Source organism: Rosa chinensis, chromosome 6 (assembly GCF_002994745.2).
Source record: "Rosa chinensis cultivar Old Blush chromosome 6, RchiOBHm-V2, whole genome shotgun sequence".
Lineage (NCBI taxonomy): Eukaryota > Viridiplantae > Streptophyta > Magnoliopsida > Rosales > Rosaceae > Rosa > Rosa chinensis.
This window is the reverse complement of record NC_037093.1, coordinates 43,287,115-43,309,072: the sequence shown is the minus strand read 5'-3', so window position 1 is coordinate 43,309,072 and position 21,958 is coordinate 43,287,115. Positions and strand designations below refer to the sequence as shown.

The following is a 21,958-nucleotide window of genomic DNA, read 5'->3' as shown; positions in this document are numbered from 1 at the left end:
ACTAACAATGAAAATATAAAGAAATTTGATATAAATAATGTACAATTACGCTCCTATCAGCTACCAGACCAACTGAAAACAAGGATTATACATCACACATGGCACCTTGTTATTGGGGAGCTGCATCGCCATGTGTCATTGATAACAAAACCCTAAAGTTCTTTTTTTTTTTTTTGAGCAAGGAACAAACCCTAAGGGCACGTTTACTTACTTGGAATGGGAGGGAATGATTACGGGATAAAAATATTCCTACGTTTACTAACACATAAAGGAATCAGAATGATTCCAGATAAAAGTATTCATGTGTTTACTAACACATGAAAGAATCGGAATGGGTGTAGGTCCCACCTCTTTATAAGGAATCGATTTCTGAATACTCAAGAATTTGATTACGAAGGGGGGAGATGAGTTTAGGAGTCAACTCCTCCTGAATCAATACCGATTCCTTTATTCTCTTATTCCAGTTGTCTCCGATTCATGATTATTTTCTATTTCAAATAAGTAAACATGCCATAAGATCATTATTCTCGTAAAACTATATTATATCTAATCTCTGCATAGCAGCACTGTTTGAATCCTAATAAGAGCCCTTTAAAGGCCATATGTTTGCCTTGAATATCATTGATTAATGATCTCCATCGAGACAATTGGAATCTTGACAGCCTTGACATTTGATATACAGTAGTTTGAACAAGTCCGATGTGAATTACCCCTCAACCTCGTACATTTGGTAAATTTCATGCAGTTAATTCCTTTTAGTCTGATAACCTCGCCCTGGATAGGATGATAATTGGAATTTTAAGAAAGTTGTTCGGTCACTTCGGTGGTAGAGTGGATGATAGTTTCTGTAGTTGCAAAATTTCATTATCTGTAATTCTTAGTTTATGTCAGCAATGGTGGATCATAATCAACAATTCAAGATACCTAAATGAATGCATTTTTATCCAAATAAGAAAGAAATAGTAGTGGCAATTTAAGCAAATGAGTATATCTCAGTATGTATATTAATTTGATATCTGAAGATCTACGCACGTATGTATGTCTTTCATGTACAAAATTGATCTAAAAGCTAATATCTAATGGTTTAGGATGTTGAGAAGGGAGACTCTAGTCTTGATCAATTGCCTAAATAGGCTTTCAAGTCCTTCTTCTTGGTCTTGAATGCATGACTCCAGATTGTTAAGCTGGTTGTGTGCACTCTTGAGGGACTTTAATGCAGCATCCACCTCTGCAAATTCGTTTACGTTTGCTTCTAACTCACAAGCTACTTTCTTTGATTGCACTATCTTTGAAACCAATGACCAGCTGCTAGGCCTGGACTTTGGCCCAGATATGAAGGACAGCACTGATTCAAACACGGAGACAGTGATTGCTTCAACATCTCTGAGCTTGCTAACAATGGTGACTTCTTCCTTGTGGACGGAAGAGAAAGTGGATCTGTTTGCTGTTGACTTCATGTTCTCCAAAGCCTTGTGGAGTACCTTTTTAACCGTTTTCCTGGAGGTCAAGTATTTCCTAGCCTCACTTGTGAGCACTGCAGATTCATCTCCATGCCTTCTTCGAATGATTGATTGAAGGTCTTGTATGCACTCCTTGGCTTGCGATAGGGCATCCTTGGCAACACTGCAGACATCCAAGAGGCGGATAGAGCCATCTAATAGCTCATTAGCCCATTTCTGATGTTGCTCTTGTGCTAAGGCTTGTTGGGTGAGAGGCAATTGAAGCAACCTATCAACGCAATCATGCAAGTCATGGAGATCACTTAATTTGTGGCTTACTGATGATGAAGATGTGGATGTGGCTTCGGAAGACCTCAATCTGCACAAATGGTCATCAACTTCTTGAATGATGGGGTGTGGCCGAGAGGGGAAGCTGTTAGAGCGAGTATGGTAAGCCATTTCTTTTTGATGATTTTGAGATGATAAAAGACTTTGTAGTAGATATACAATTGAAAGTTGAAACTGATGAGTTCTTTCCTTCTGCATCTCTTAATATATAGTGTTGGTTTAGGAGGGGGACAAGGAATCTCATCTGCTTCAATCACCAGTGATAGGTAACATGATTTTGATTTAGATCTAAACGTTCCCTAGGAAATCTTTATTGCATTGTCTCTTGCTGCACAACCATACCAGCTCATGAACTGATTCATTTTGGTGAATAATGTCACCATTGTGTGGTTTTATAATGTAACAATCATTCAATGATAATTAACATATTGTGTGGTTTACTAATATGTTGTGATGCGCAAACCATGCCTGCATCTTAATTAGCCATCCTTCTTATATGTATGTGATTATTTAATTAATCTTATATGTCCTGTTCCCCCAACAGAAAGAAAACCAGAACAAACATCATTTTAATTAGAAGGGTTGGAGATCTCTGTCTCCCTCGTGATTTCCAAGCAGTCCAGTTTATATTTCCCTGGAGAAAATTGTAAATTTACTTGATGGAAATTTTTTGGAGCAAGTAATTGTAATTTGAGTTTCTGTCTGGCTCATTTTTTTTCATCAAAATACATTTTCACCAAAAGTAAGAATTATAAGGAATAAAAAATCTGAACGAAACTACCAAAAGAAGATGAACATATGCTATATTTACTTGGATTTAAAGAATGTGCCAATTTACCATTGGTTTCGGCCCCTACAACCGTTGCTGACTGGTTGGTTACTGTCCATAATTTGACTCCTCAACACTTTGCCCCTTCCTTGATGATCTTGTGGGCTACTTGGAGAAATAGGAATGCCAAAGTTTGGGATGGAGATTTCAAGCAAACCTCTGAGGTGGTACCCATGACTTTGGGATGGTGGACGGATTACAAGGCAGCTCATGTTGCTACTCAGTTCGTGTCGGGAATCCGGGTCAGACCAAAGTGGACTAAGCCTCCAGTTGGCTATGTGAAGTTGAATGTTGATGCAGCATTTGATCAGACCTCTAGGCATACAGGGTTGGGAGGAGTGTTTCGTGATCATACTGGGTTGTTTCTGCATGGGTTTCGGCATTCGGTCATGACAGCAAACTCAGCCAAACATGCTGGGCTGTTGGCCCTGCTTCTTGGGGTGCAGACAGCTCTTGAGAATCATCTCACACCTCTAATTGTGGAAATCGATTGCTTGGAGTTGGTGACGGCTCTATCGTCTTCTTCTTTAGACCATTCGGAATTGGGTTTTCTGTTAGCAGACCTACGGGAGCTATTGCATGAAGCTTTGGATGCTCGTGTTCTTAAGGTAGGAAGACAAGCCAATGGAGCAGCTCATATCTTGGCGCAAGATGCTAAGAATGCCGATTTTCAGTTGGAATTTTTTTTCGACTATTCCTCTGTCTGTGGAGGCAATTTTAATCTCTGATTGTAATGATGTTTCATCAATGAATTAGTCTTTCATTTCCCTCAAAAAAAAAAAAAAAAAAGAATGTGCCAAACAATTGAGGTTTGTATTGCTCTTGTCCCAATGAGCAATCAAAACCTCATACACCGCATCCCAAAAGCTTAATGTTGTTTAAGAATAAACGAGTTGAGAGAAATTGATGAGAGAATTGTGTGTTTCATTATTGAGAATGGGAGCCTTATATATAGGGATTACAAAGTACATGTTCTAATGATACAAGAAAAACTAATCCGAGTAGGACTAGAAATTCTAGAACCTTCTCTCCTATTACAATCATGGAACTACTCCTAGTTTGATTAGGCACACAAAGCTGATTTCCTTCAACACTCCCCCTTGTGCCGCTCAAACTTGGTGGTGACGCTTCATCCGTTACCTCGTTAAAAACCTTGCTCGAGTGAAAAAACCATGTGAGACAAAAACAAGCTTGAGGAGGAGAAAAAGAGTGCAACACTTCCTTCACTTTTCGAGATCGAACATGTAGACATCATAACTCCTCCTGATGTCAATATCTCCCCCTGATTGCTACAATCGTGGGAGTTTGGATAACTTTCTCAATCCGATGCTCTTCACATGTTTCTCGAAAGTGGATTTAGGTAACGACTTAGTGAATAAGTCCGCTAGATTATCCTCTAATCAGATTTGATTCACTTCAATCTTTATAAGTGATTGTTGTTACTGATTATAAAAGAACTTAGGCGATATATGCTTGGTGTTGTCGCCCTTGATGAAACCTAACATCATTTGCTCAATACAAGCTGCATTATCCTCATAAATGCATATAGGTTCATCTGTCGTAGACTTCAAACCACAAATTCCTCGAATATGTCTAATTATAGATCTTAGCCATATGCATTCAAGCATGGCTTCATGTAGAGCAATAATCTCTGCATGATTTGAGGAAGCAGCAACAAGGGTCTGTTTTGTAGACCTCCAAGATATCGCAGTGCTTCCCATGGTAAAAACATAACCCATTTGGGAGCGACCTTTGCGAGGGTCAGAGAGGTACCCTGCATCAGCAAAACCAGTCAAAACATCATTGTCGTTTTGATGGAAGGAAGTAGGGGGACGCCGGCCACCATAGACTGCGGCGGAAACATGGCCGATGGAAAATTCTTGGACGGCGGCTTCTTGCCTCTTGGGGTCCGATCCCAAATTTTTTCTCTGTAGGGATAGAATAGGCCCATATCAATTGTACCTCTTAGGTATCGAAAGATTGTCTTTACACCAATCCAATGGCGGCGTGTTGGCGCAGAGTTTTGTCAAGCTAACAAGTTCACTATGAATGAGATGTCCGGTCTTGTGCATTGAGCTAAGGACAATAATGCGCCTACTGCACTTAAATAGGGCACTTCAGCCTCTAATAATTCTTCGTTCTCATCCTTTGGACGAAACGGATCTTTTCCTGGCTTAGGACTACGGCCAATCATGGGAGTACTCACAGGCTTTGCTTTATCTTCATTAAAGCGCTTTAGAATTTTTTGAGTATATGACTATATGTAGACTGATGGATCAAAATCCCATCACTACGGTGCTCGAGTTCTAAACCAAGACAAAACCGTGTTTTCCCAAGATCTATCATCTCAAATTCGGATTTCAAATATATAGCAGTTTCCTTTAACTCATCTAGAGTTCCAATTAGGTTCATGTCATCGACATAAACTGCTACGATTGCAAATCCGGAACTTGTTCTTTTAATGAACACGCATGGGCATATTTCATTATTAATATATCCCTTCCCAATCAAGTAGTCACTTAGACGGTTATACCACATCCATCCGGATTGTTTTAATCCATATAGTGAACATTTTAATCTTATTGAAAACGCCCTCCGTGGTTTAGAGCCACTTGACTTGGGTAATTGAAGTCCATCTGGAACCTTCATATATATCTCTGAATCTAGATCCCCATAGAGATATGCTGTAACCACATCCATAAGCTGCATGTCAAGTTTTTCGGAAACTACCAAACTGACAAAGTAGCAGAACGTTATAACATCCATTACGGGAGAATACGTCTCCTCGTAGTCGATTCCAGGGCGTTGTGTGAAACCTTGCGCCACGAGGCGGGCTTTATATCTAACCACCTCATTTTTCTCATTACGCTTTTTATTTATGGCGAACAAGTTTTACATATGGGGGTGTTTGCCCTTATCTTTGCTAGTGAATTTAATTCAGCCTGGATCGCATCTTTCCATTTGGGCCAATACAACTCTGATTCTATGTCTTGTAATCCTCTGTATATAGAGGCCCCTATTATCAATGAAAGGATGACTCAATTCTTTTTCAATTTTGGTTTTCCTTAAACAAATACTAAATTATCCAAGTGCAAAATGACTAATACGTACACTAATTTTCTAAAATCTAAATCTGTAAGTGTACTTACATAAGCATTTGCAAGCATAATTAGCTATAATGAGCCACGCTCATGCTACCGCCAGCGGTACCAACTCCCGCCAAAGGAGTGACCTACGGAAGCACAGCCAAGCAGGCTACCGCCTGAGCCCCGGTTTACCCCCAGATCACCGCTGACGCGCCGCCACGCGCTGCGCCAAGATAGCATCAGAAGCTCCAGAAGCTGGGAACTGAAGCATATCAGTTCCACATTGAAAACGTGGAGAAGATCAGCTCTCTCCTCGCCTATAAAAGGTTCTCTCCTCTCTGCTCATAATTACACATTTACTACTTACCTACTGTTACTTTGTCAACATAAATACATTGACTAACTTAGGCATCGGAGAAGAGAAGACCACCCAACCCGGTCTCCCTCTAACGCCCTCTGTATTTTACTTGACAAGTAGCGAAAGCTTTTAGAATACCACAAGTAGCGGTCCACCCATTGGATCAGCGTTAACCAAGACTTGAGCTACCGTTCAAATCTAAAACATTAACAGTAAGTAAAACTATATACATAACCAATTAATAAAATACGTACAAAGACTACTTAATTTCTCATCGGATAACATTAATCTTCATCTTCTCCACCTAGATTTGAATTTTTTACTATTTTTTTGTCTTTTTTTTTTCTCCTCATCGTTAATCTTCTCCACCTATTTTTTTTTTCTCCTCCCTCTTTTTTACTATTTTTTTTGTCTTTGCGTCGTCTGTGGGAATCTTTGAACAAAAGGCCATCCCACCACAACTACCATGACTAACTGTAGCGGGGGAAACGCTGAGAAGCAAGCGGATCAATCCGCTAACGACCATCCCACCAACCCCACGGCCAACGTTAACCCAGCGCTTAATGTTAACTGAGCATTATTCAACACTCCAGCCAACCCTAGCGTGGGGCCCCAGGACTCATCCCAGGTCCCGCTGACCCAAAGTGCAGTGGAGACCCAACCGGGCAGTAGTCGCCCACTGGTCCAGGACCTCGCCACTATGTATGAGCTGGCACTGGCGGACCTCCACAAAGCAAACAGGGAGCGCGAACAGGAACGCCGAGAGAAGGCGGAGGCCCAAAAGCAGGTGGCCACACTAATGTCAAGGTTCGACGAACTGAAAAAGGCGCTGGAAGCAAACACTAACCTATCACAGAGCGAACAATCGCGGAGCACCAGAGGCAGTCGACCCAATACTGGCGGAATTGTACCCGTACTAATCGTACAGATGCAGGTACCGCTGAACCCACCAGAAATAATGTGCCCGCCTCCTCTGCCCCGCCTAATGATGGAATAGGAAGCAGAATCGCAGCCGCACACTAACCGCTCGGCGTCTAGGGCTAGAACTGAAGGTAATCCACCTGCCCCCAGGCGGGAGCTTGCTCAGCGAAACCTCCAGGCGGGGTCCGCTGGTGACGTGACCGCCCTAATCCTGGAAAGGATGCAACAATTAGAGCAAAGGCTAATCCGGGCAGAGGCAGGAGCCCCAGCGCCAACACCAAATCCACTCTTTATGTCCAGACCAGGGCCATTCACTGCCAGGATCCTACAGGCCGTCAGACCAGCACACGTAAAGACACCAAAGATGTCACATTACAGCGGCATGACTGACCCCTTCGTCCACATGGACACCTTCAAAAAAGTCACTAACAACAAAGGATCTGATGACGCCACCCTCTGCCACTTGTTCAGCGAAACATTAGATAGTGAGGCAATGAGCTGGTTCTTTGAATACCCGCTTGGATCCATCGACTCATTTCAGGCACTGTCAAATGCTTTCCTCGCTCGGTTCATCCTGTTAGCTGCCGGACATCACAACACAACTTAGCTGTTCAACCTCAAGCAGGGAGCAGAAGAAACATTAAAGGCGTTTGTCACCAGGTTGCGGGCGGCAACGTCTCAGTGCCGCGATCTTGATAAAAAATGGCATTAGCAGCCTTCAAGTAAGGACTCCTAAAGGGACCATTCCTCTATCATCTCAATTACAATCATCCAAATGCCGCATATGACCATGTCATGAGTGAGGCTGTCATCCATGCACAGGTAGAGTTCATCACATATGGAGACACACCACCAACGCCAGCAAAGTCCACTCAGCCCTCCTCCAGCCAGCAGGAAACCGCTAACAAAACCGTTGCTACGCCTCTACCTGATAAGAAGAGAGAGTGGCAACAAGGCAACTCCCAGAGCAAGCGGCAGAAGGACCATCATTACAACAAGGGCAACCGCTCATCTCATGGGGATAACCGTAATAAATCGACGGATTCCTCTCAGCGGTACGCAGTGTTTACAGTCCTCACAGCCTCATATGAGGAGATATACGACCAGTGCAAGGACCAGATTCCGCCACCACCCCCAAGAAAGTACCCAAGGGTGAGAATGCCCAGAAACACCAGCAAGTGGTGCAAATACCACGAGGACAGTGGTCAAGACACCAACAATTGCAACGCTCTCAAAACAGACTTTATACCGTGATGGTAAAATAGAGCAATTCAAGGTACGCCAACCGCCACCTGTATCGCCAACATCGAACACATGCCCCGCATCAACACCATCGATGGTAGTGCTCCAATCACCAACATGTCTCACAGGGCCAGAAAGCGCTATGCGCGGGCTAATTAACCACCCCAAGGAAATTTGCAACATCCGTTACGAAAGATCCGCCAAACTCCCAAAATCTGGTTGGGAACCCATCACCTTCTCAGAGGAGGAAGAGCGCGGTGTAAATTTTCCCCATGATGATCCATTCTTGATCAACACCATACTCGATAAATGGTCAGTGGGAAGGGTCCTTGTTGACAGTGGTTCCGCTGTCAATGTCATATTCAATGGTTGCTATAACAAACTCCAGCGGAACAAAAAATTACTCCAGGATCATGAGCCGCTGCTCAGCTTCTCTGGGGACGTCACGCAACCACTTGGTTCTGACTACATGTGGCTAGTTATCGGCGCTAGTCCACGCACAGCGGAAATACACACGGAGTTCATCGTCGTCGACTGTTTCAGTTCATATAATGCCATTATCGGTCGACCGGCACTCAACAAGCTAAAGTGCATCATAGCTGGCTACATGCTTCTCATGAAGTTCCCTACGCCCAACGGGACATGCTGTGTGAAGGGAAGCCAGCAACTGGCACGAGAATGCTATTCAACGATTGTGGCACGGTCAACGCTCCGCCATGAGATCTTGACAGTAGGAGGCCATGCACCAACGCTAAATATTTTTGAGGACCCTAGGGATGACGAGGACAAATATGTAAAAAAGGAGCCTGTCAACCCAGAAACATCCTTGAGGGTTATCAGCATCTCCGACGAGCACCCTGAGCGGACAGGCCGCATAGGCTCTCAGCTAACCCCAGAGATAGCGGCAGAGCTCACTCAGTTTCTACGTGACAACGCCGCCGTCTTTGCATGGTCCTACGCTGATATGCCGGGCATTTCCCCTGAGATCATCACACACAAGTTGAGCATCAAACCATCCTTCTATCCGGTCAAACAGCGGCGAAGGGCTTTTGACGAGGAAAGATATCGTGCAGTAGGGGAAGAGGTCGCCAAACTCCAGAGCATTGGGTTCATCCGCCAAGTCAATTACCCACAATGGATATCCAACTTGGTCATGGTCAAGAAACCTAACGGATAGTGGCGGATGTGTGTGGACTTCAAGGGTCTCAACAAAGCATGCCCTAAGGATAGCTTCCCACTACCGCGCATTGATCAACTGGTTAATGCAACCGCTGGACACGAGCTGCTCAGCATGATGGACGCCTTCTCCGGCTATAACTAGATCAAGATGCACCCCGGCGACCAAGAGTGCACCACCTTCACAACTGACAAAGGTCTGTACTGTTACAATGTCATGCCCTTCGGTTTGAAGAACGCTGGGGCAACGTATCAGCGGTTGATGAACGCCATGTTCGCTGAGCATCTCGGAAAATCATAGAGGTATACGTGGATGACATGTTAGTCAAAAGCAACAAAGCCAGTGGACTCGTGGCAAGCCTCCGCATCATATTCGCCATTCTAATGGCCTATGGCATGCACCTCAACCCAGAAAAATGTTTCTTTGGCGTCATCGCCAGCAAATTTCTGGGCTACATCATCAGTGAGCGGGGCATAGAAGCTAACCCTGACAAGGTGCAAGCCATCCTCAACATGAAGGCCCCAGAGTGGAAGGTGCACGTCCAGAGCCTCCAAGGCAAACTAACCGCCCTTTCTCGATTCATCTCCAGACTCACTGACAGGTGCCTCCCATTTTTCAAAGTTCTGAAGACGACCCACAAGAAAGTAATCAATTGTTCCAGGGCTTAAAAGAATACTTGGTAGCAGTCCCACTTCTTTCCATTCCTGTGCAAGGGGAGACACTGTACATATACCTAGCGGTATCACAGTCAGCGGTAAGCTGCGCCATTGTCCGACGAGAGGGCCAGGATGAGCTCCCTATATTCTATTCCGGCAGAGGCATGAACGGGGCAGAAACAAGATATCCCCCCCTTAAGCAGCTCGCTCTCGCACTCATTGTCGCCGCTAGGCGACTCCGCCAATACTTTCAGGCCCACACAATTCATGTCTTAACAAATCAGCCGCTGAGGTAGGTAATGCAGAACCCTAAACACTTGGGGCGCCTCAGCAAATGGGCCATCGAGCTCAGCGAGTTCGACATTGACTACAAACCAAGAACTGCCATGAAAGGCCAGGCGGTGGCAGACTTCAACGCTGAACTCACCGAGCGTCAGGATGAACCCAACACAATGGTAGAGACTAACGTGGAAATGGTAACCATTGAGGAACCAGCCCCCAGCAGTAGTCGGACTGGAACCTACACGTAGATAGCTCCACATGCGCCAAGGCCTGCGGCGCCGGAGTCATCTTGACCGGACCAGGGGGACTAAACTTGGAATACGCGTTAAAGTTCAATTTCAAAGCCTCAAACATGGTGGAGTATGAAGCGCTCATTGCCTGCTTACTCCTCGCCATCGACTCTGGTGCTGATAGTGTCAACATATTCAGCGACTCCCAGCTAGTCGTTAACCAGGTTAATGACAGTTTCCAGGCCAAGGACAAATAGTTAGCGGCATACTTGGGGTACGTCAAGACGCTCATCAAAAAATTCAAATTTCACACCATCACACAGATCCCCAGGGAAAAGAACGCCAAGGCTGATTCACTAGCAAGACTAGCAACCGCTTAACCACACCAAAGTCCAGCGGACACAAGGGTAGAGTGCCTTGACAAGCCAAGCATTACAAAAACCCTAGCGGAGATTTTCAACATTGAGGTAAACTCAAGTTGGATGGATGAAATCATCGATTACAAGCGCAATGGGACACTGCCAGCGGATAAGGTCGAAGCACGACAGCTCAAGCGAAGAGCAACCCGCTACAACATCCAGAATGGCAAGCTCTACCGCTAGGGGTTCACCCATCCCAACCTCCGGTGTCTGACCTCAGAGGAGGGAAAGGTCATTCTTGCAATGATACATGCCGGGGAATGTGGAAACCACTCGGGCGCTAGATCTCTGGCCAATCGCACAATGCGACAAGGCTACTTCTGGCCCACGCTCGGCAACGACGCCAGAAGGGTGTCAAGGTTCTGCCACAAATGTCAACAATACGCTGACCTCCCCCATGCCCCGGCGGAACCCCTATCAATCATCATCGGTCCATGGATTCACTCCACATGGGGCCTGGACTTGCTGGGAAAATTCCCAACCGCCAAAGGACAGTTCAAATACATCATTATCGCCATCGACTACAACAGTAAGTGGATAGAGGCGGAATAGCTAACTGAAATAACTACCGCCAAGGTAACTCACTTCCTCTAGAAGAACATCTACTACCGCTATGGCGTCCCCCACACAATCATCACAGACAACGGCACACAGTTCAACAACAAGGAACTCATATCTTTCACCGCTAATCTGGGCACCAAGATGAGTTTTACATCTGTCGCTCACCCCCAAACCAACGGGCAAGTTGAAGCAGCAGACAAGATAATCAAGAAGCTGCTAAAAAAGAAACTCGACGACGCCAAGGGTTTATGGGCAGAGAAGCTCCCGGAAGTTCTGTGGGCCATCAGGACTACCCCAACTTCCGCCATCGGTGAAACACCATTCTGTATGATGTTCGGAACTGAGGCCGTCCTACCTATGGAAGTCACCCAACCTACCACTAGGGTCGAGGGCTATGGCTCCGAGACCAACGGCGAAGGCGTCAACCTCGACAAGGACCTCCTCGAGGAGAAACGCCACAAGGCCCATTTGCACAACTTGCAGATCAAGCAGCAGGTATCGCGTTTCTACAACGCTAGAGTCAAGGCCCGGAACCTCCAACTAGGGGACTGGGTAATGAAGGAAGTCATCCCACCGCCAACGGCACTCCGCCCAACTTGGGAAGGCCCATACAAAATTATGGAAGTTGTTAGCCCCGACACCTTCTACTTAATGGACAAGGATGGCGTCACAACGACCCACCCTTGGAATACCGAACACCTTCGGTATTACTATAAATAGTCATGCCACTACCCAAGAGCATCTTGACTTAGCTAAATTTTTGTTCAATATTTAGCTAAGGGAAGCTACCCAACGGGTACAACCCCGCTTTTGTAAACTCTGATCTATCAGCAATCAATGAAACAAGGAATTATTCAAACCATTGTCACCAAGTCCAAGCACAAGAGTTAACTAGCAACACCAACAATATTCGACGGACCACGTCCGCTACATCATGCATTTGGAACAATTTTAATTCCTTTAATGTTTCGTTGATTAACAAAAGCAAAAGTCAAAAGTATGGCGGTATAGTAACTTTCAAACAACAGTCATCACAAAGAATCCCACACGGAAAATTTCGAGAGCAAACACCAACTGCATATATTAAGGGTCGGGACTCCCCGCCCAAGAATATTGTCAAAATACAGGGTAGCCTTAGCGGCATTAAAAAAAAGAAAAAAGAAAAAAAAAAGAAGTCAACAAGCGCAGGGCCACAGGGCTCGCATGATCTTCAGGGATTGTTGGGCGCGGCAGCAACTTCTTCACCATCCACCGACGGTTGTCGATCTACCAGGCGGCTTGTTTGGTCAGACCCATGAGCGGTAGGGCTCGGCGTCACCATGGTGCCATCCGCGTGAGTGTGAGCCGCCATAAAGTTTGCACGGGAGACTTCTGATTGAGTTGGAGTTAGAGTCCGCTGACAATCATCCACAAGACGCTCACCGCTCTCTCCACTACCTGAGCGGACAACCTCAGCCTCGGTAGGAACCACACCGCTTGCAGGAGGTTCCTTCTGCCCTGACGGCCTAGAGGGCCGGGACGCCTTGACCCAGTCAATGGCGCCCTTCTGGTTCAGTAGTTCTAGGTTAGCGGTAGCGCCAGCCTTTGTTGCCTCCGTCATTACCTGCTTATACTTCGCAGATTGCTTGAACGCCTCCACCGTTGTGGCCTCCATACGGCTCCTCTCCACTTCCCGCCGGGCAACCTCGCCCTCCAACCACTTCACCTCCGCGGATTTAGCGGTAGAATCCCGCTGAAGAATCTTAACCTTTGCTGCCAATTGATCCTTCAGTAGAGCGATGTCTTGGTTAGCTGGGACACGCGGTCGTTCCGCTAGAGGTCCTTCTCGATGGAGACATTCAGCTTGTCACGGGCATCCGTAGCGTCGTACTCTCCCTTGGTCAGGCACCGCTCAACATCCGTCAACTTGTTTTTGGCCTCCCCGAGCTCCCGCTGGAGACCGTTAATCTCCTCCCTTAGCAGCCGCTCAACCCGGGGTTGGTTCGACACCGCTAGGAACATCTCGTGCAGCCCAATAGAAAGATGCCCAAAGGCTGAGCTGAATGGTGACTGGTCAATGGCGGTCGAACGCATAATCCCCTCCAGTCCACCGAACCCCAGCCGCTCACAAAGGTGGAAGAGCAACTCCCGCTCGGGGTCGGTCAAGAATTCGGCATATGCGACGAACGAATCCAGATCGCTCGTCGGCACCTCCCTGCCGGCGGCCACAGTCACCTTCGGCAGGGCCTGTTTTGCCTTCTTCTGCTAGCGGGCCCCAATGCTTTCCACATCGGCTGCATCATCCTCTTCATCAGTGTCGTTCTGCCGTTGTTCCTCTGAAGTACCGCCCGAGTAGCACCAGCGGCGACAGGCCTCGATTTCATATGTGGTTCCAGCTCCGCCACAGTCACTGGTTCCTTTGAGGGTACCACCCTTTCTTTCTAGTTCCCACGCCGGTTGGCGGGTACTCTCTCTTTCTGCTGCACAGGCGCAGCAGGGACCTTACTCCCGCCGGCAGCCCCACAGTCGACGCTAGTTCCCCCCTGAACCACGGGCAACTCGTCAGCGCCGAGATGAGAGTGATGCGGCATCAGCAGCACCACTAGAGTTTTAGACTGGCTCACTACCAGTGTCTCCGGATCAAAGATGGTGTGCTGAGCCGCCCGCCCTTCAGCGTACATACTTTCCATAAAATTGTTAATCTTTGCGCGGTCTATAGCTTTGGCGAAAGCGTCGCGGCTCGCTTTGTTACCCGGTGGAGATCTATACAAGAAACAACGCGTTAGCCTGATACAAACTGAGCTAGGGCACAGATCAGCGGAGGTTACTTACCAAGAGCGCGTGTCAACTGTTGAGCGACCAACAGCTCCCACCCGGTAAGTAGGTGGAGATCTAGCAGGTTGCGATTTTGCCAGCTGCCTCTAATCCTTGCCACGCGACACTCTTCCTCGCTCATCAAGTTGAAACGCAGGCCTGCTACAAAAAAAAAAACGAGGTAGTGGTTAGAATAGGATACAAGAGTATATCATACAAGCAAAACCAATAGCTCAGATTAACGGAAGCTAGCGACAACCTCGGATAGGTTGGAACTCCGACTTAATCCTGAATGTCGGCTCCCCCTTATTAGACCCCGCTTGATATTCCCATCCAGCGGTAGCAACGCAGAAGGTACCCCACCAAGGAGACATGGAATCCTTCAAATTTTGGATTAACTTGGGTGCCCCCAGACGATGGCTCAAATTCACCTGCCCACTGCAACCTTGGCGCTTCACGTATACTAATTCGTACAAGTGTAGCACCTCCGCCACAGTTGGACCCTCACAACCAGACATGCGCCATACAGAGTTGAGCGCCATAAGCAACCGCCACATGTTTAGGCAAATTTGCCCAAAGGCGAGGCCAAACTCGCAGACCAAAATTTTTAGATTTGGCATAAGGGAAACGTCACTCCCTGGCGGAAGATGGCCTCATGAACGACAGCATACCCCGCCTGCAGAATGGAAGCCTTCTCATCAGCGGTTGGCGGGCACAACTTCACCGCTCCAGGTAGGCGGAACACCCGGTTCAGACGGTTGACGACGGCAACAATCATCGGCCCTCCCGCCTCATAAACTGCGGTACCGTCACGTAGGACCCAAGCCGACTCAATCACTTCCCCGCAGGTCTCTCCCCCATCAGCAGAGCCGCTAGCGGAGCTATTGCTCGCTAGCCTCTCCTCACGCCTGTTGCGGGCGGCAGCATCCTCCCTCGCCCTAGAACTCTCTGGACGCCCGGCACAACCCATGGCTACTTCCCAAGGTATGGTCTGTAGCGGCTCAATATTGATACGCCCAAAATAGTCGCTCAACTTAACCCTGCAAAATGTAGTCGTTAGCAATATAGAGTAAGCAAGGATCGTTCGATGCCAGAGATTGAGGGTAACTAATTATTCACACAAATAAAAACAAACTAATTTAAACTAAGGATTAAATATTGTTTAGTCCTTGAACTTTTACCCAAAAAACAATTCAGTCCTTCGCCTTCTAATTTCACACGTTTAGTCCTTGTACTCTTCAATTTTGGACCAATAGGTCCCTTCAGTTACTCTCCGTCTAAAATCTCGGTTAAATCGCTGACGTGTCAATCCATTTGCGCCAAAATGTCGATTATACCCTCACTTTTTTTCTAATATTTAATTTTTTTTTTCTCTCTCTCTCTGTTTTTTTTTTTTTTTCTTCTTTCTCTTTTTCTTCCAACTCCATGAAATCTCCTCCCTATCTACATCGACCTCCGCTGTCCCCTCTGCACTTTCTCGGCCATTACTTTGTTCGTCATGTCTTATATTCACCATGTTGCAATTGCTTTCTTCCTCTTGTTTCTGGTCCAGCTTAGTTTCGGTGGTCGGAGACTCTCCTTCCCTCAGCATCTTCCTCTGCGGCATCCCCTACACTGCCCTCCCCATTGGCCACCTGCATCATCACCTCCCATAAACAAAGAAAACAGAGGCAAACCATATAACCCCACAAGTTCATCCCCAACTCCAAATCACAAGTTTCAGAAACAGAAGATCAAAGGCAAGCCATATACCCACCCCAAAATCAAATCCCCTATAGTTCCTAATACCCAACTCTTCGGATGCTATTTTCCTTCCCCCTCCGATCACCGATTTCCGAGCAAAATACAGAAGAGGAGGTTGAGGCTGACGGTAGCGAAGGCGGTGGAGGACAAGCTCGATGAGGAGATCGCAGATCTGCAACCAAAATTACACAAGTTGAGTTCCTCTTCTACAGCGCCCTTTTTTCAAGCTGGGTTCCTCTTCTACAGCGCAATCACCGTCGCTCAGCCCTCTTCTGCGGGCCGGATAGGATGATGCAGAGGAGGCGGTCTGAAGTTGGAGAATGGGTTTGGAGGATAGAGGTGTAGTAGTGGTGGGGCAACATGGAGGCGTCGTTTTTTCCAGCCATTGAGAAGGGTTTGCAAGTGTTGCCGATCAAGGGGGTCAGAGGTGGACATTGGAGAGAGCTGTGGGGATGGGTTAGGGGTGGTGGAGGTCGCGAGGATGGAGGGAGAAGAGATAAACAGAGAGAAGAAGAAAAAAATTAAAATTAAAAAAAAATTAATAATAAAAAAAAGAAGCGGGGGTATAATCGACATTTTGATGCGGAAGGAATGCCACGTCAGCGATTTAACGGCAATTTTGGACGGAGAGTAATGGAAGGGACCTATTGGTCCAAAATTGAAGAGTACAAGGACTAAACGTGTGAAATTAGAAGGCGAATGACTGAAGTGTTTTTTGGGTAAAAGTTCAAGGACTAAACAGTATTTAATCCTTAAACTAACTAAAACACAAATCAAACAAATAAAATCTGAAATTAAACAAAACAAAAATGTCAAATACTAGAAAAGAGAGAAAAAGATGGCAGGAAACAGAAGGGATAGAAAGGGGCTCTGCAATCCTAAACAAGAACAATATTTTGGGGGGTTTTGGTTTTTAATGAAAATAAAAGATAATACAAAAGGAAAACGATTTTTATTTTAGGTTTTGAGAAAATAAGATGGAGAACATGTTAGAGACTTGGAAATACACCACCAATTATTTTCGAACAATGTTAAGTTAACCTAGTTTCAATTACTAAGGTGTGAACAGAAACCAACCAAGAAATAAGTCAGAGCAGATCATGACCCTTATTAATGTTTCCCTAATTACTTAGTCTACGTGAAAGCACAATAGCTAAGCCTATCAAACATGCAATAAAGGTATAGAACGCTATCCTATCAACAACACATATAGTGTCAACATATTTGAAGCATTAAGATCTCATGGAAACGATTGGTTATAGAGTTGCAGTCTAGTGTGGAACGCCTACCTAGCATGCTCTTCTAGTTGTTTAAAACATCAGCTTTTGTCCAAAGCCTTGCATACTTGTGGATTAGAAAACAAGACGATTAGGTGAATTATTTTCTAAACCTAGCTCCAATTACATGCATATGTCATAAGTGTCGACCCAAAGAACATAAACACATAAAAGTTTTCAATCAAGCAAAAATAAACAACCAATTCACACCAAAGATCAAGAAACTAGATTTAAACAAACATATGTTCTACATAATTCAGGCTTCAAACCTCGCCCCTAACAAAAATAACTAGCCACACATTGTCATAAATTCAACAAATAAACACATGAGTATTAGATTACAAGAGGATAAAAAACCGTAAAGGGAGAATATAGAGCCACGAATTCACTTTTAGGTAGCCTTGGACGCAGGCACTTCTTCAAGATGGTTCATGGCGAAACTTGATGGAAGATGGATGATGATGTGCACGGTTTTGCTCTTGAAGACTTGGGAATTTTAAGACTTTGTGTACTAGGGTTTGGGAGCAGAAGATGGCGCTGTAGGGTGGTGATTTGCAACATGTTCAGAGCCTCTATATATATGGAATACACAGCCCAAGTTTCATTTTCCAATTCTGCTTTGAAAGCCTCCCCTAGTTGCTTGAGGATTCCTCTACTTGGTGCACAATTAAATGATTTTTAAGCCTTAGTAATCTTCCCAAAATCTTGAGGAATCATTCTAGGACTCTCCTTGATATTTTCAGCAGCAATAACCTTCCAAAAATGCACCCAAAATTCGTCTATAGAAGATTTCTGCCAAACTGTCCTGTTTTGACTAGGATTCAATTTCTGTCTCTAAAGCTTCCTTCTTGGACAAGGAACGACTTCGTTTTGCCAAGTTTCTAGATGGTTCTTGACTCCTACGTGTTCTATGACATCATATATTCCAGAAAAATCAATAACCTTCTGGAAAAACTCCAAGTAAGTCACCGGAAAAGATCTCCCAAAAAGTTTCGTGAAAAGCTGACAGTTTCTGCCTTATCGGGAAGCTTACTTTGAATTTGATTTCCTACTGCCTCGTTGACGCTTTTTACCAGTTCTTTAGCTCTAGTTGAAGTATAACATCATGTCTTCATGGATCGCTGACCCTTTCTATAAAGGTGCAATTGGGAAAATACAAGAATTGCTCCTCAAAACGGTTCCCAGAAAGCAGATTTTGAAACTGCAGTTCCCAAAAGGTTGTTCAAACTTGGTCCTTTGCATCAGTACTTCATGATCCATGGCTTCGTTGCTCCCTTTAATCTCTTATTTCTCTTGAACTGCTTCACAAACTACCTAAAAAGAAAACAGAGTTAAAACTGACTTTTTAAATGAAATAGCTAAGAAAAGTGTAAAGGTTTCACATTATATTTGTCGCCTTTTATGCTCCTATCAGATATCTAGCGGATCGGACAGTGAGGTTCCTGCATGGGCAGACGGATGCAACGAGTCAATAAACATCCTATCCGCCACGCTGAGCGACACGTCAGACCCGGAATCCTCACTGCTCGAGATCTCTACGACTCTAGCCATCACAAACCCTAAAACACAAACCAGTCAGTTCTAACAAAGATCTAAACCATCCCTCTGTCAGATTTTAGCCAAGAACACCAAGAACAACAATACCCAGAAAGCGCCAAAACAAGAACAGAGCATATACATCCAAAACCCAGATTCAACCATCTAAAAGCTCCGTAAACCCCAACTCTCTCTCTAATACCTAAATCCATCCCCAAAAGTCATCCTAGACCCTCAAAACACACCAGGGAGTGACAGAGATCACATAAAATCTCAAAAGCAGAAACTGACAGAAACAATGAAACAGGAACAAGGTTCAGGCTACCAACCTCAAAGATGGAAACTCCGATGCGCTTGATGAGGCTCGTCTTCTCTTCAGGAGGACTCCATCCTCTAAAGATCGGCAACTTCACTCAAATTGCAGAACTCTCTTCTCTGATCTCAGGGCGAAGCTTGAAGACGACGATACTGGTTCAATGTGCAAAGTGTTGAACCACTCAGTTTCCCTCTCTTTTATGTCAACATCAAACCAATCTAGGCTGTCCGCTGCAAAACGACATCACACGACATCCGTACACATGTCCCACGATCACACTTACTCTCCTGATTAACCGAGGCGTCGCCTCGGTTACAAAATCCATAATTACTCGCATTAATAGCTAGGAGAAGGGCGTGCTGCGGGGACGTTATTCCACACGCTAACCCAATACATGTCAGCCACGTGTCGGGCGCCGTCAGACAAAGCGTCTATCTGAAGTTACCATCCACAAAGCAGGTATACTAACCGTCAAGAGCGAGATAGCCTCCGCTAAGCGCAACTCCGCTAGCGGAACTTCTCCCTTCTGGCTCGCGAGTCTCCGCTAAGCGGAACTTCCCCCTCCTGCAAGCGACAATTCGCTGAACGGCAACCAGCTAGGTCCTCGCGACATGTCTTGCCACTTACTATTAGCGGAGGGACTTCCGCCAACGGCGAGTCTCTAGGCAACGCCTCACTTTGACAACTACCACCAAGCGGCGTTGCAGTCAAACCATGGTCCTCCGGGACAAGTAAGGGGACACGTCAACACAGTCTTCGACGGCCCTGATCAAGCACGTTGACCCCCGCCACTTGGGTATCAAAGATTGGGCTCGTTACCCAACACCCTCTGCTCAACGCAGCTCCCCTCAACAAACAATACACAGGCCAAACAGAGGTCTATCTTAGCCGGGGAGTGGGGGATTCCCTAGGGGGCCTAGCAAGGGCCCACCTGAAAGGGTATAAAGCGTTTGCTCAGTAAGCCCATGGTTGACAACGCACTGACGCTAATTATGCTTTCGCAAGTCTAGCAGAAGTAACGCTTCGAACCGCTAGGCAACTCCCCAACCAAGATTGCCCTCCTTGACTGGGGACTTGGGGGACTTGTACTTACATAAGTATTTGTAAGCATAATTAGCTATAATGAGCCACGCTCATGCTACCGCTAGCGATACCAACTCCCGCTAAAGGAGTGACCTACGGGGGCTCAGGCGGTAGCACAGCCAAGCAGGTTACCGCCTGAGCCTCGGCTTACCCCCAGATCACCGCGGACGCGTCGCCACGCGTCGTGCCAAGATATCATCAGAAGCTCCAGAAGCTGGGAACTGAAGCATATTAGTCCCACATTGAAAACATGGAGAAGATCAGCTCTCTCCTCACCTATAAAAGGTTCTCTCCTCTCTCCTCATTAATTACGCATTTACTACTTACCTACTGTTACTTTGTAAACATAAATACATTGACTAACTTAGGCATCGGAGAAGAGAATACCGCCCAACGCGGCCTCCCTCTGACGTCCTCTGTATTTTACTTGACAGGTAGCGAAAGCTCTTAGAATACCACAAGAAGCGGTTCGCCCATCGGATCAGCGTTAACCAAGACTTGAGCTACCGCTCAAATCTCAAACATTAACAGTAAGGAAAACTATATACATAACCAATTAATAAAATACGTACAAAGACTACTTAATTTCTCATCGGATAACATTAATCTTCATCTTCTCCACCTAGATTTGAATTATTTACTATTTTTTTGTCTTTTTTTTTTTCTCCTCATCGTTAATTCGTTATTGAATTCACAAAACTATTAGTGTTAACTTCATCAAAATCTTTGCAATACCCTTTGTGAACAAAAAAAAATCAATCTCTTATTTTTTGCTTATAGTTGTTAAATTACTAATCTTTTAATATAGACTGAAACAGACAAACGTTGAAACTGGAAAAAAAAAATTAAAAAATGAAAGTAAATTAGATTATGATTTTATTAGGAAAAAGTATGTTTTAGTTTTTTTAGTTGTATAAATTAAATGAGAGATTTTTGCTAATTTTTTTTTAATTGGATATGTTATATAAGGATATGAGAAAATTTTACAAATGATACCCCAAATAAAGTCCATTCATCATTTCGGTTCCTCAATCTTTAAAACTATAACAATAGTACCTCAACATTGAAATCCGACATAATATCGATGCCTTCTGTTAATAACGCCGTTAGGGCAGATTTTTTCCATGGGCAAAATTGTCTTTTCAAGGGCGACGGATTTTTTCCATAGACTCCAACACCTTGTACTCATGGCTCCATTCAACATTTTTTTAAAAAATTTTCTCGACCCTTGGTCGAACCTTGCACCTCCACTTAGCTCCAGAATTTCTTCTATTTCCCAACCTCACCATAAATGAAATTCTTATGTCCTCTAAAAGTCCCAGAATACTTGCATTGAAGGATTCAGAGTGATTGTTCAGTAAGTTATCACATTTAAATTCCTGTTGGAAGGGAGACCTTGACCAATGTTTAGCGGGCATGTTTCAATGATCAATTAGTACGTTATATAGCATGTTGCTAATTATATCCAATGATCAATTAAAAGTATAATACAGTAGCAACTTTTTTTTTTTTTTTTAAAGAATGAATGCACACTACTAGAATTATGCTCATAGACATCATAATAATTAAATCGGTGAGAAATACACGCGATGTAAAACAATATCATTAACATCGATTCCTCAAAAACCGATTTATATGCATATAACTGACATCGGTTTTGAA

At 45.0% G+C, this 21,958-nt stretch overlaps 1 protein-coding gene across 1 annotated transcript; it reads right to left on the bottom strand.

The window, feature by feature from the left end:
• Nucleotides 1-1,076: 1,076 nt before the first annotated feature.
• Nucleotides 1,077-1,898, bottom strand: LOC112170443. Its single transcript, XM_024307738.1, has 2 exons — nucleotides 1,422-1,898; nucleotides 1,077-1,388 (listed from the first exon to the last, which is right to left on the bottom strand). Exons 1-2 carry the CDS (start codon nucleotides 1,896-1,898, stop codon nucleotides 1,077-1,079), a joined length of 789 nt encoding a protein of 262 aa, XP_024163506.1.
• Nucleotides 1,899-21,958: the final 20,060 nt, after the last annotated feature.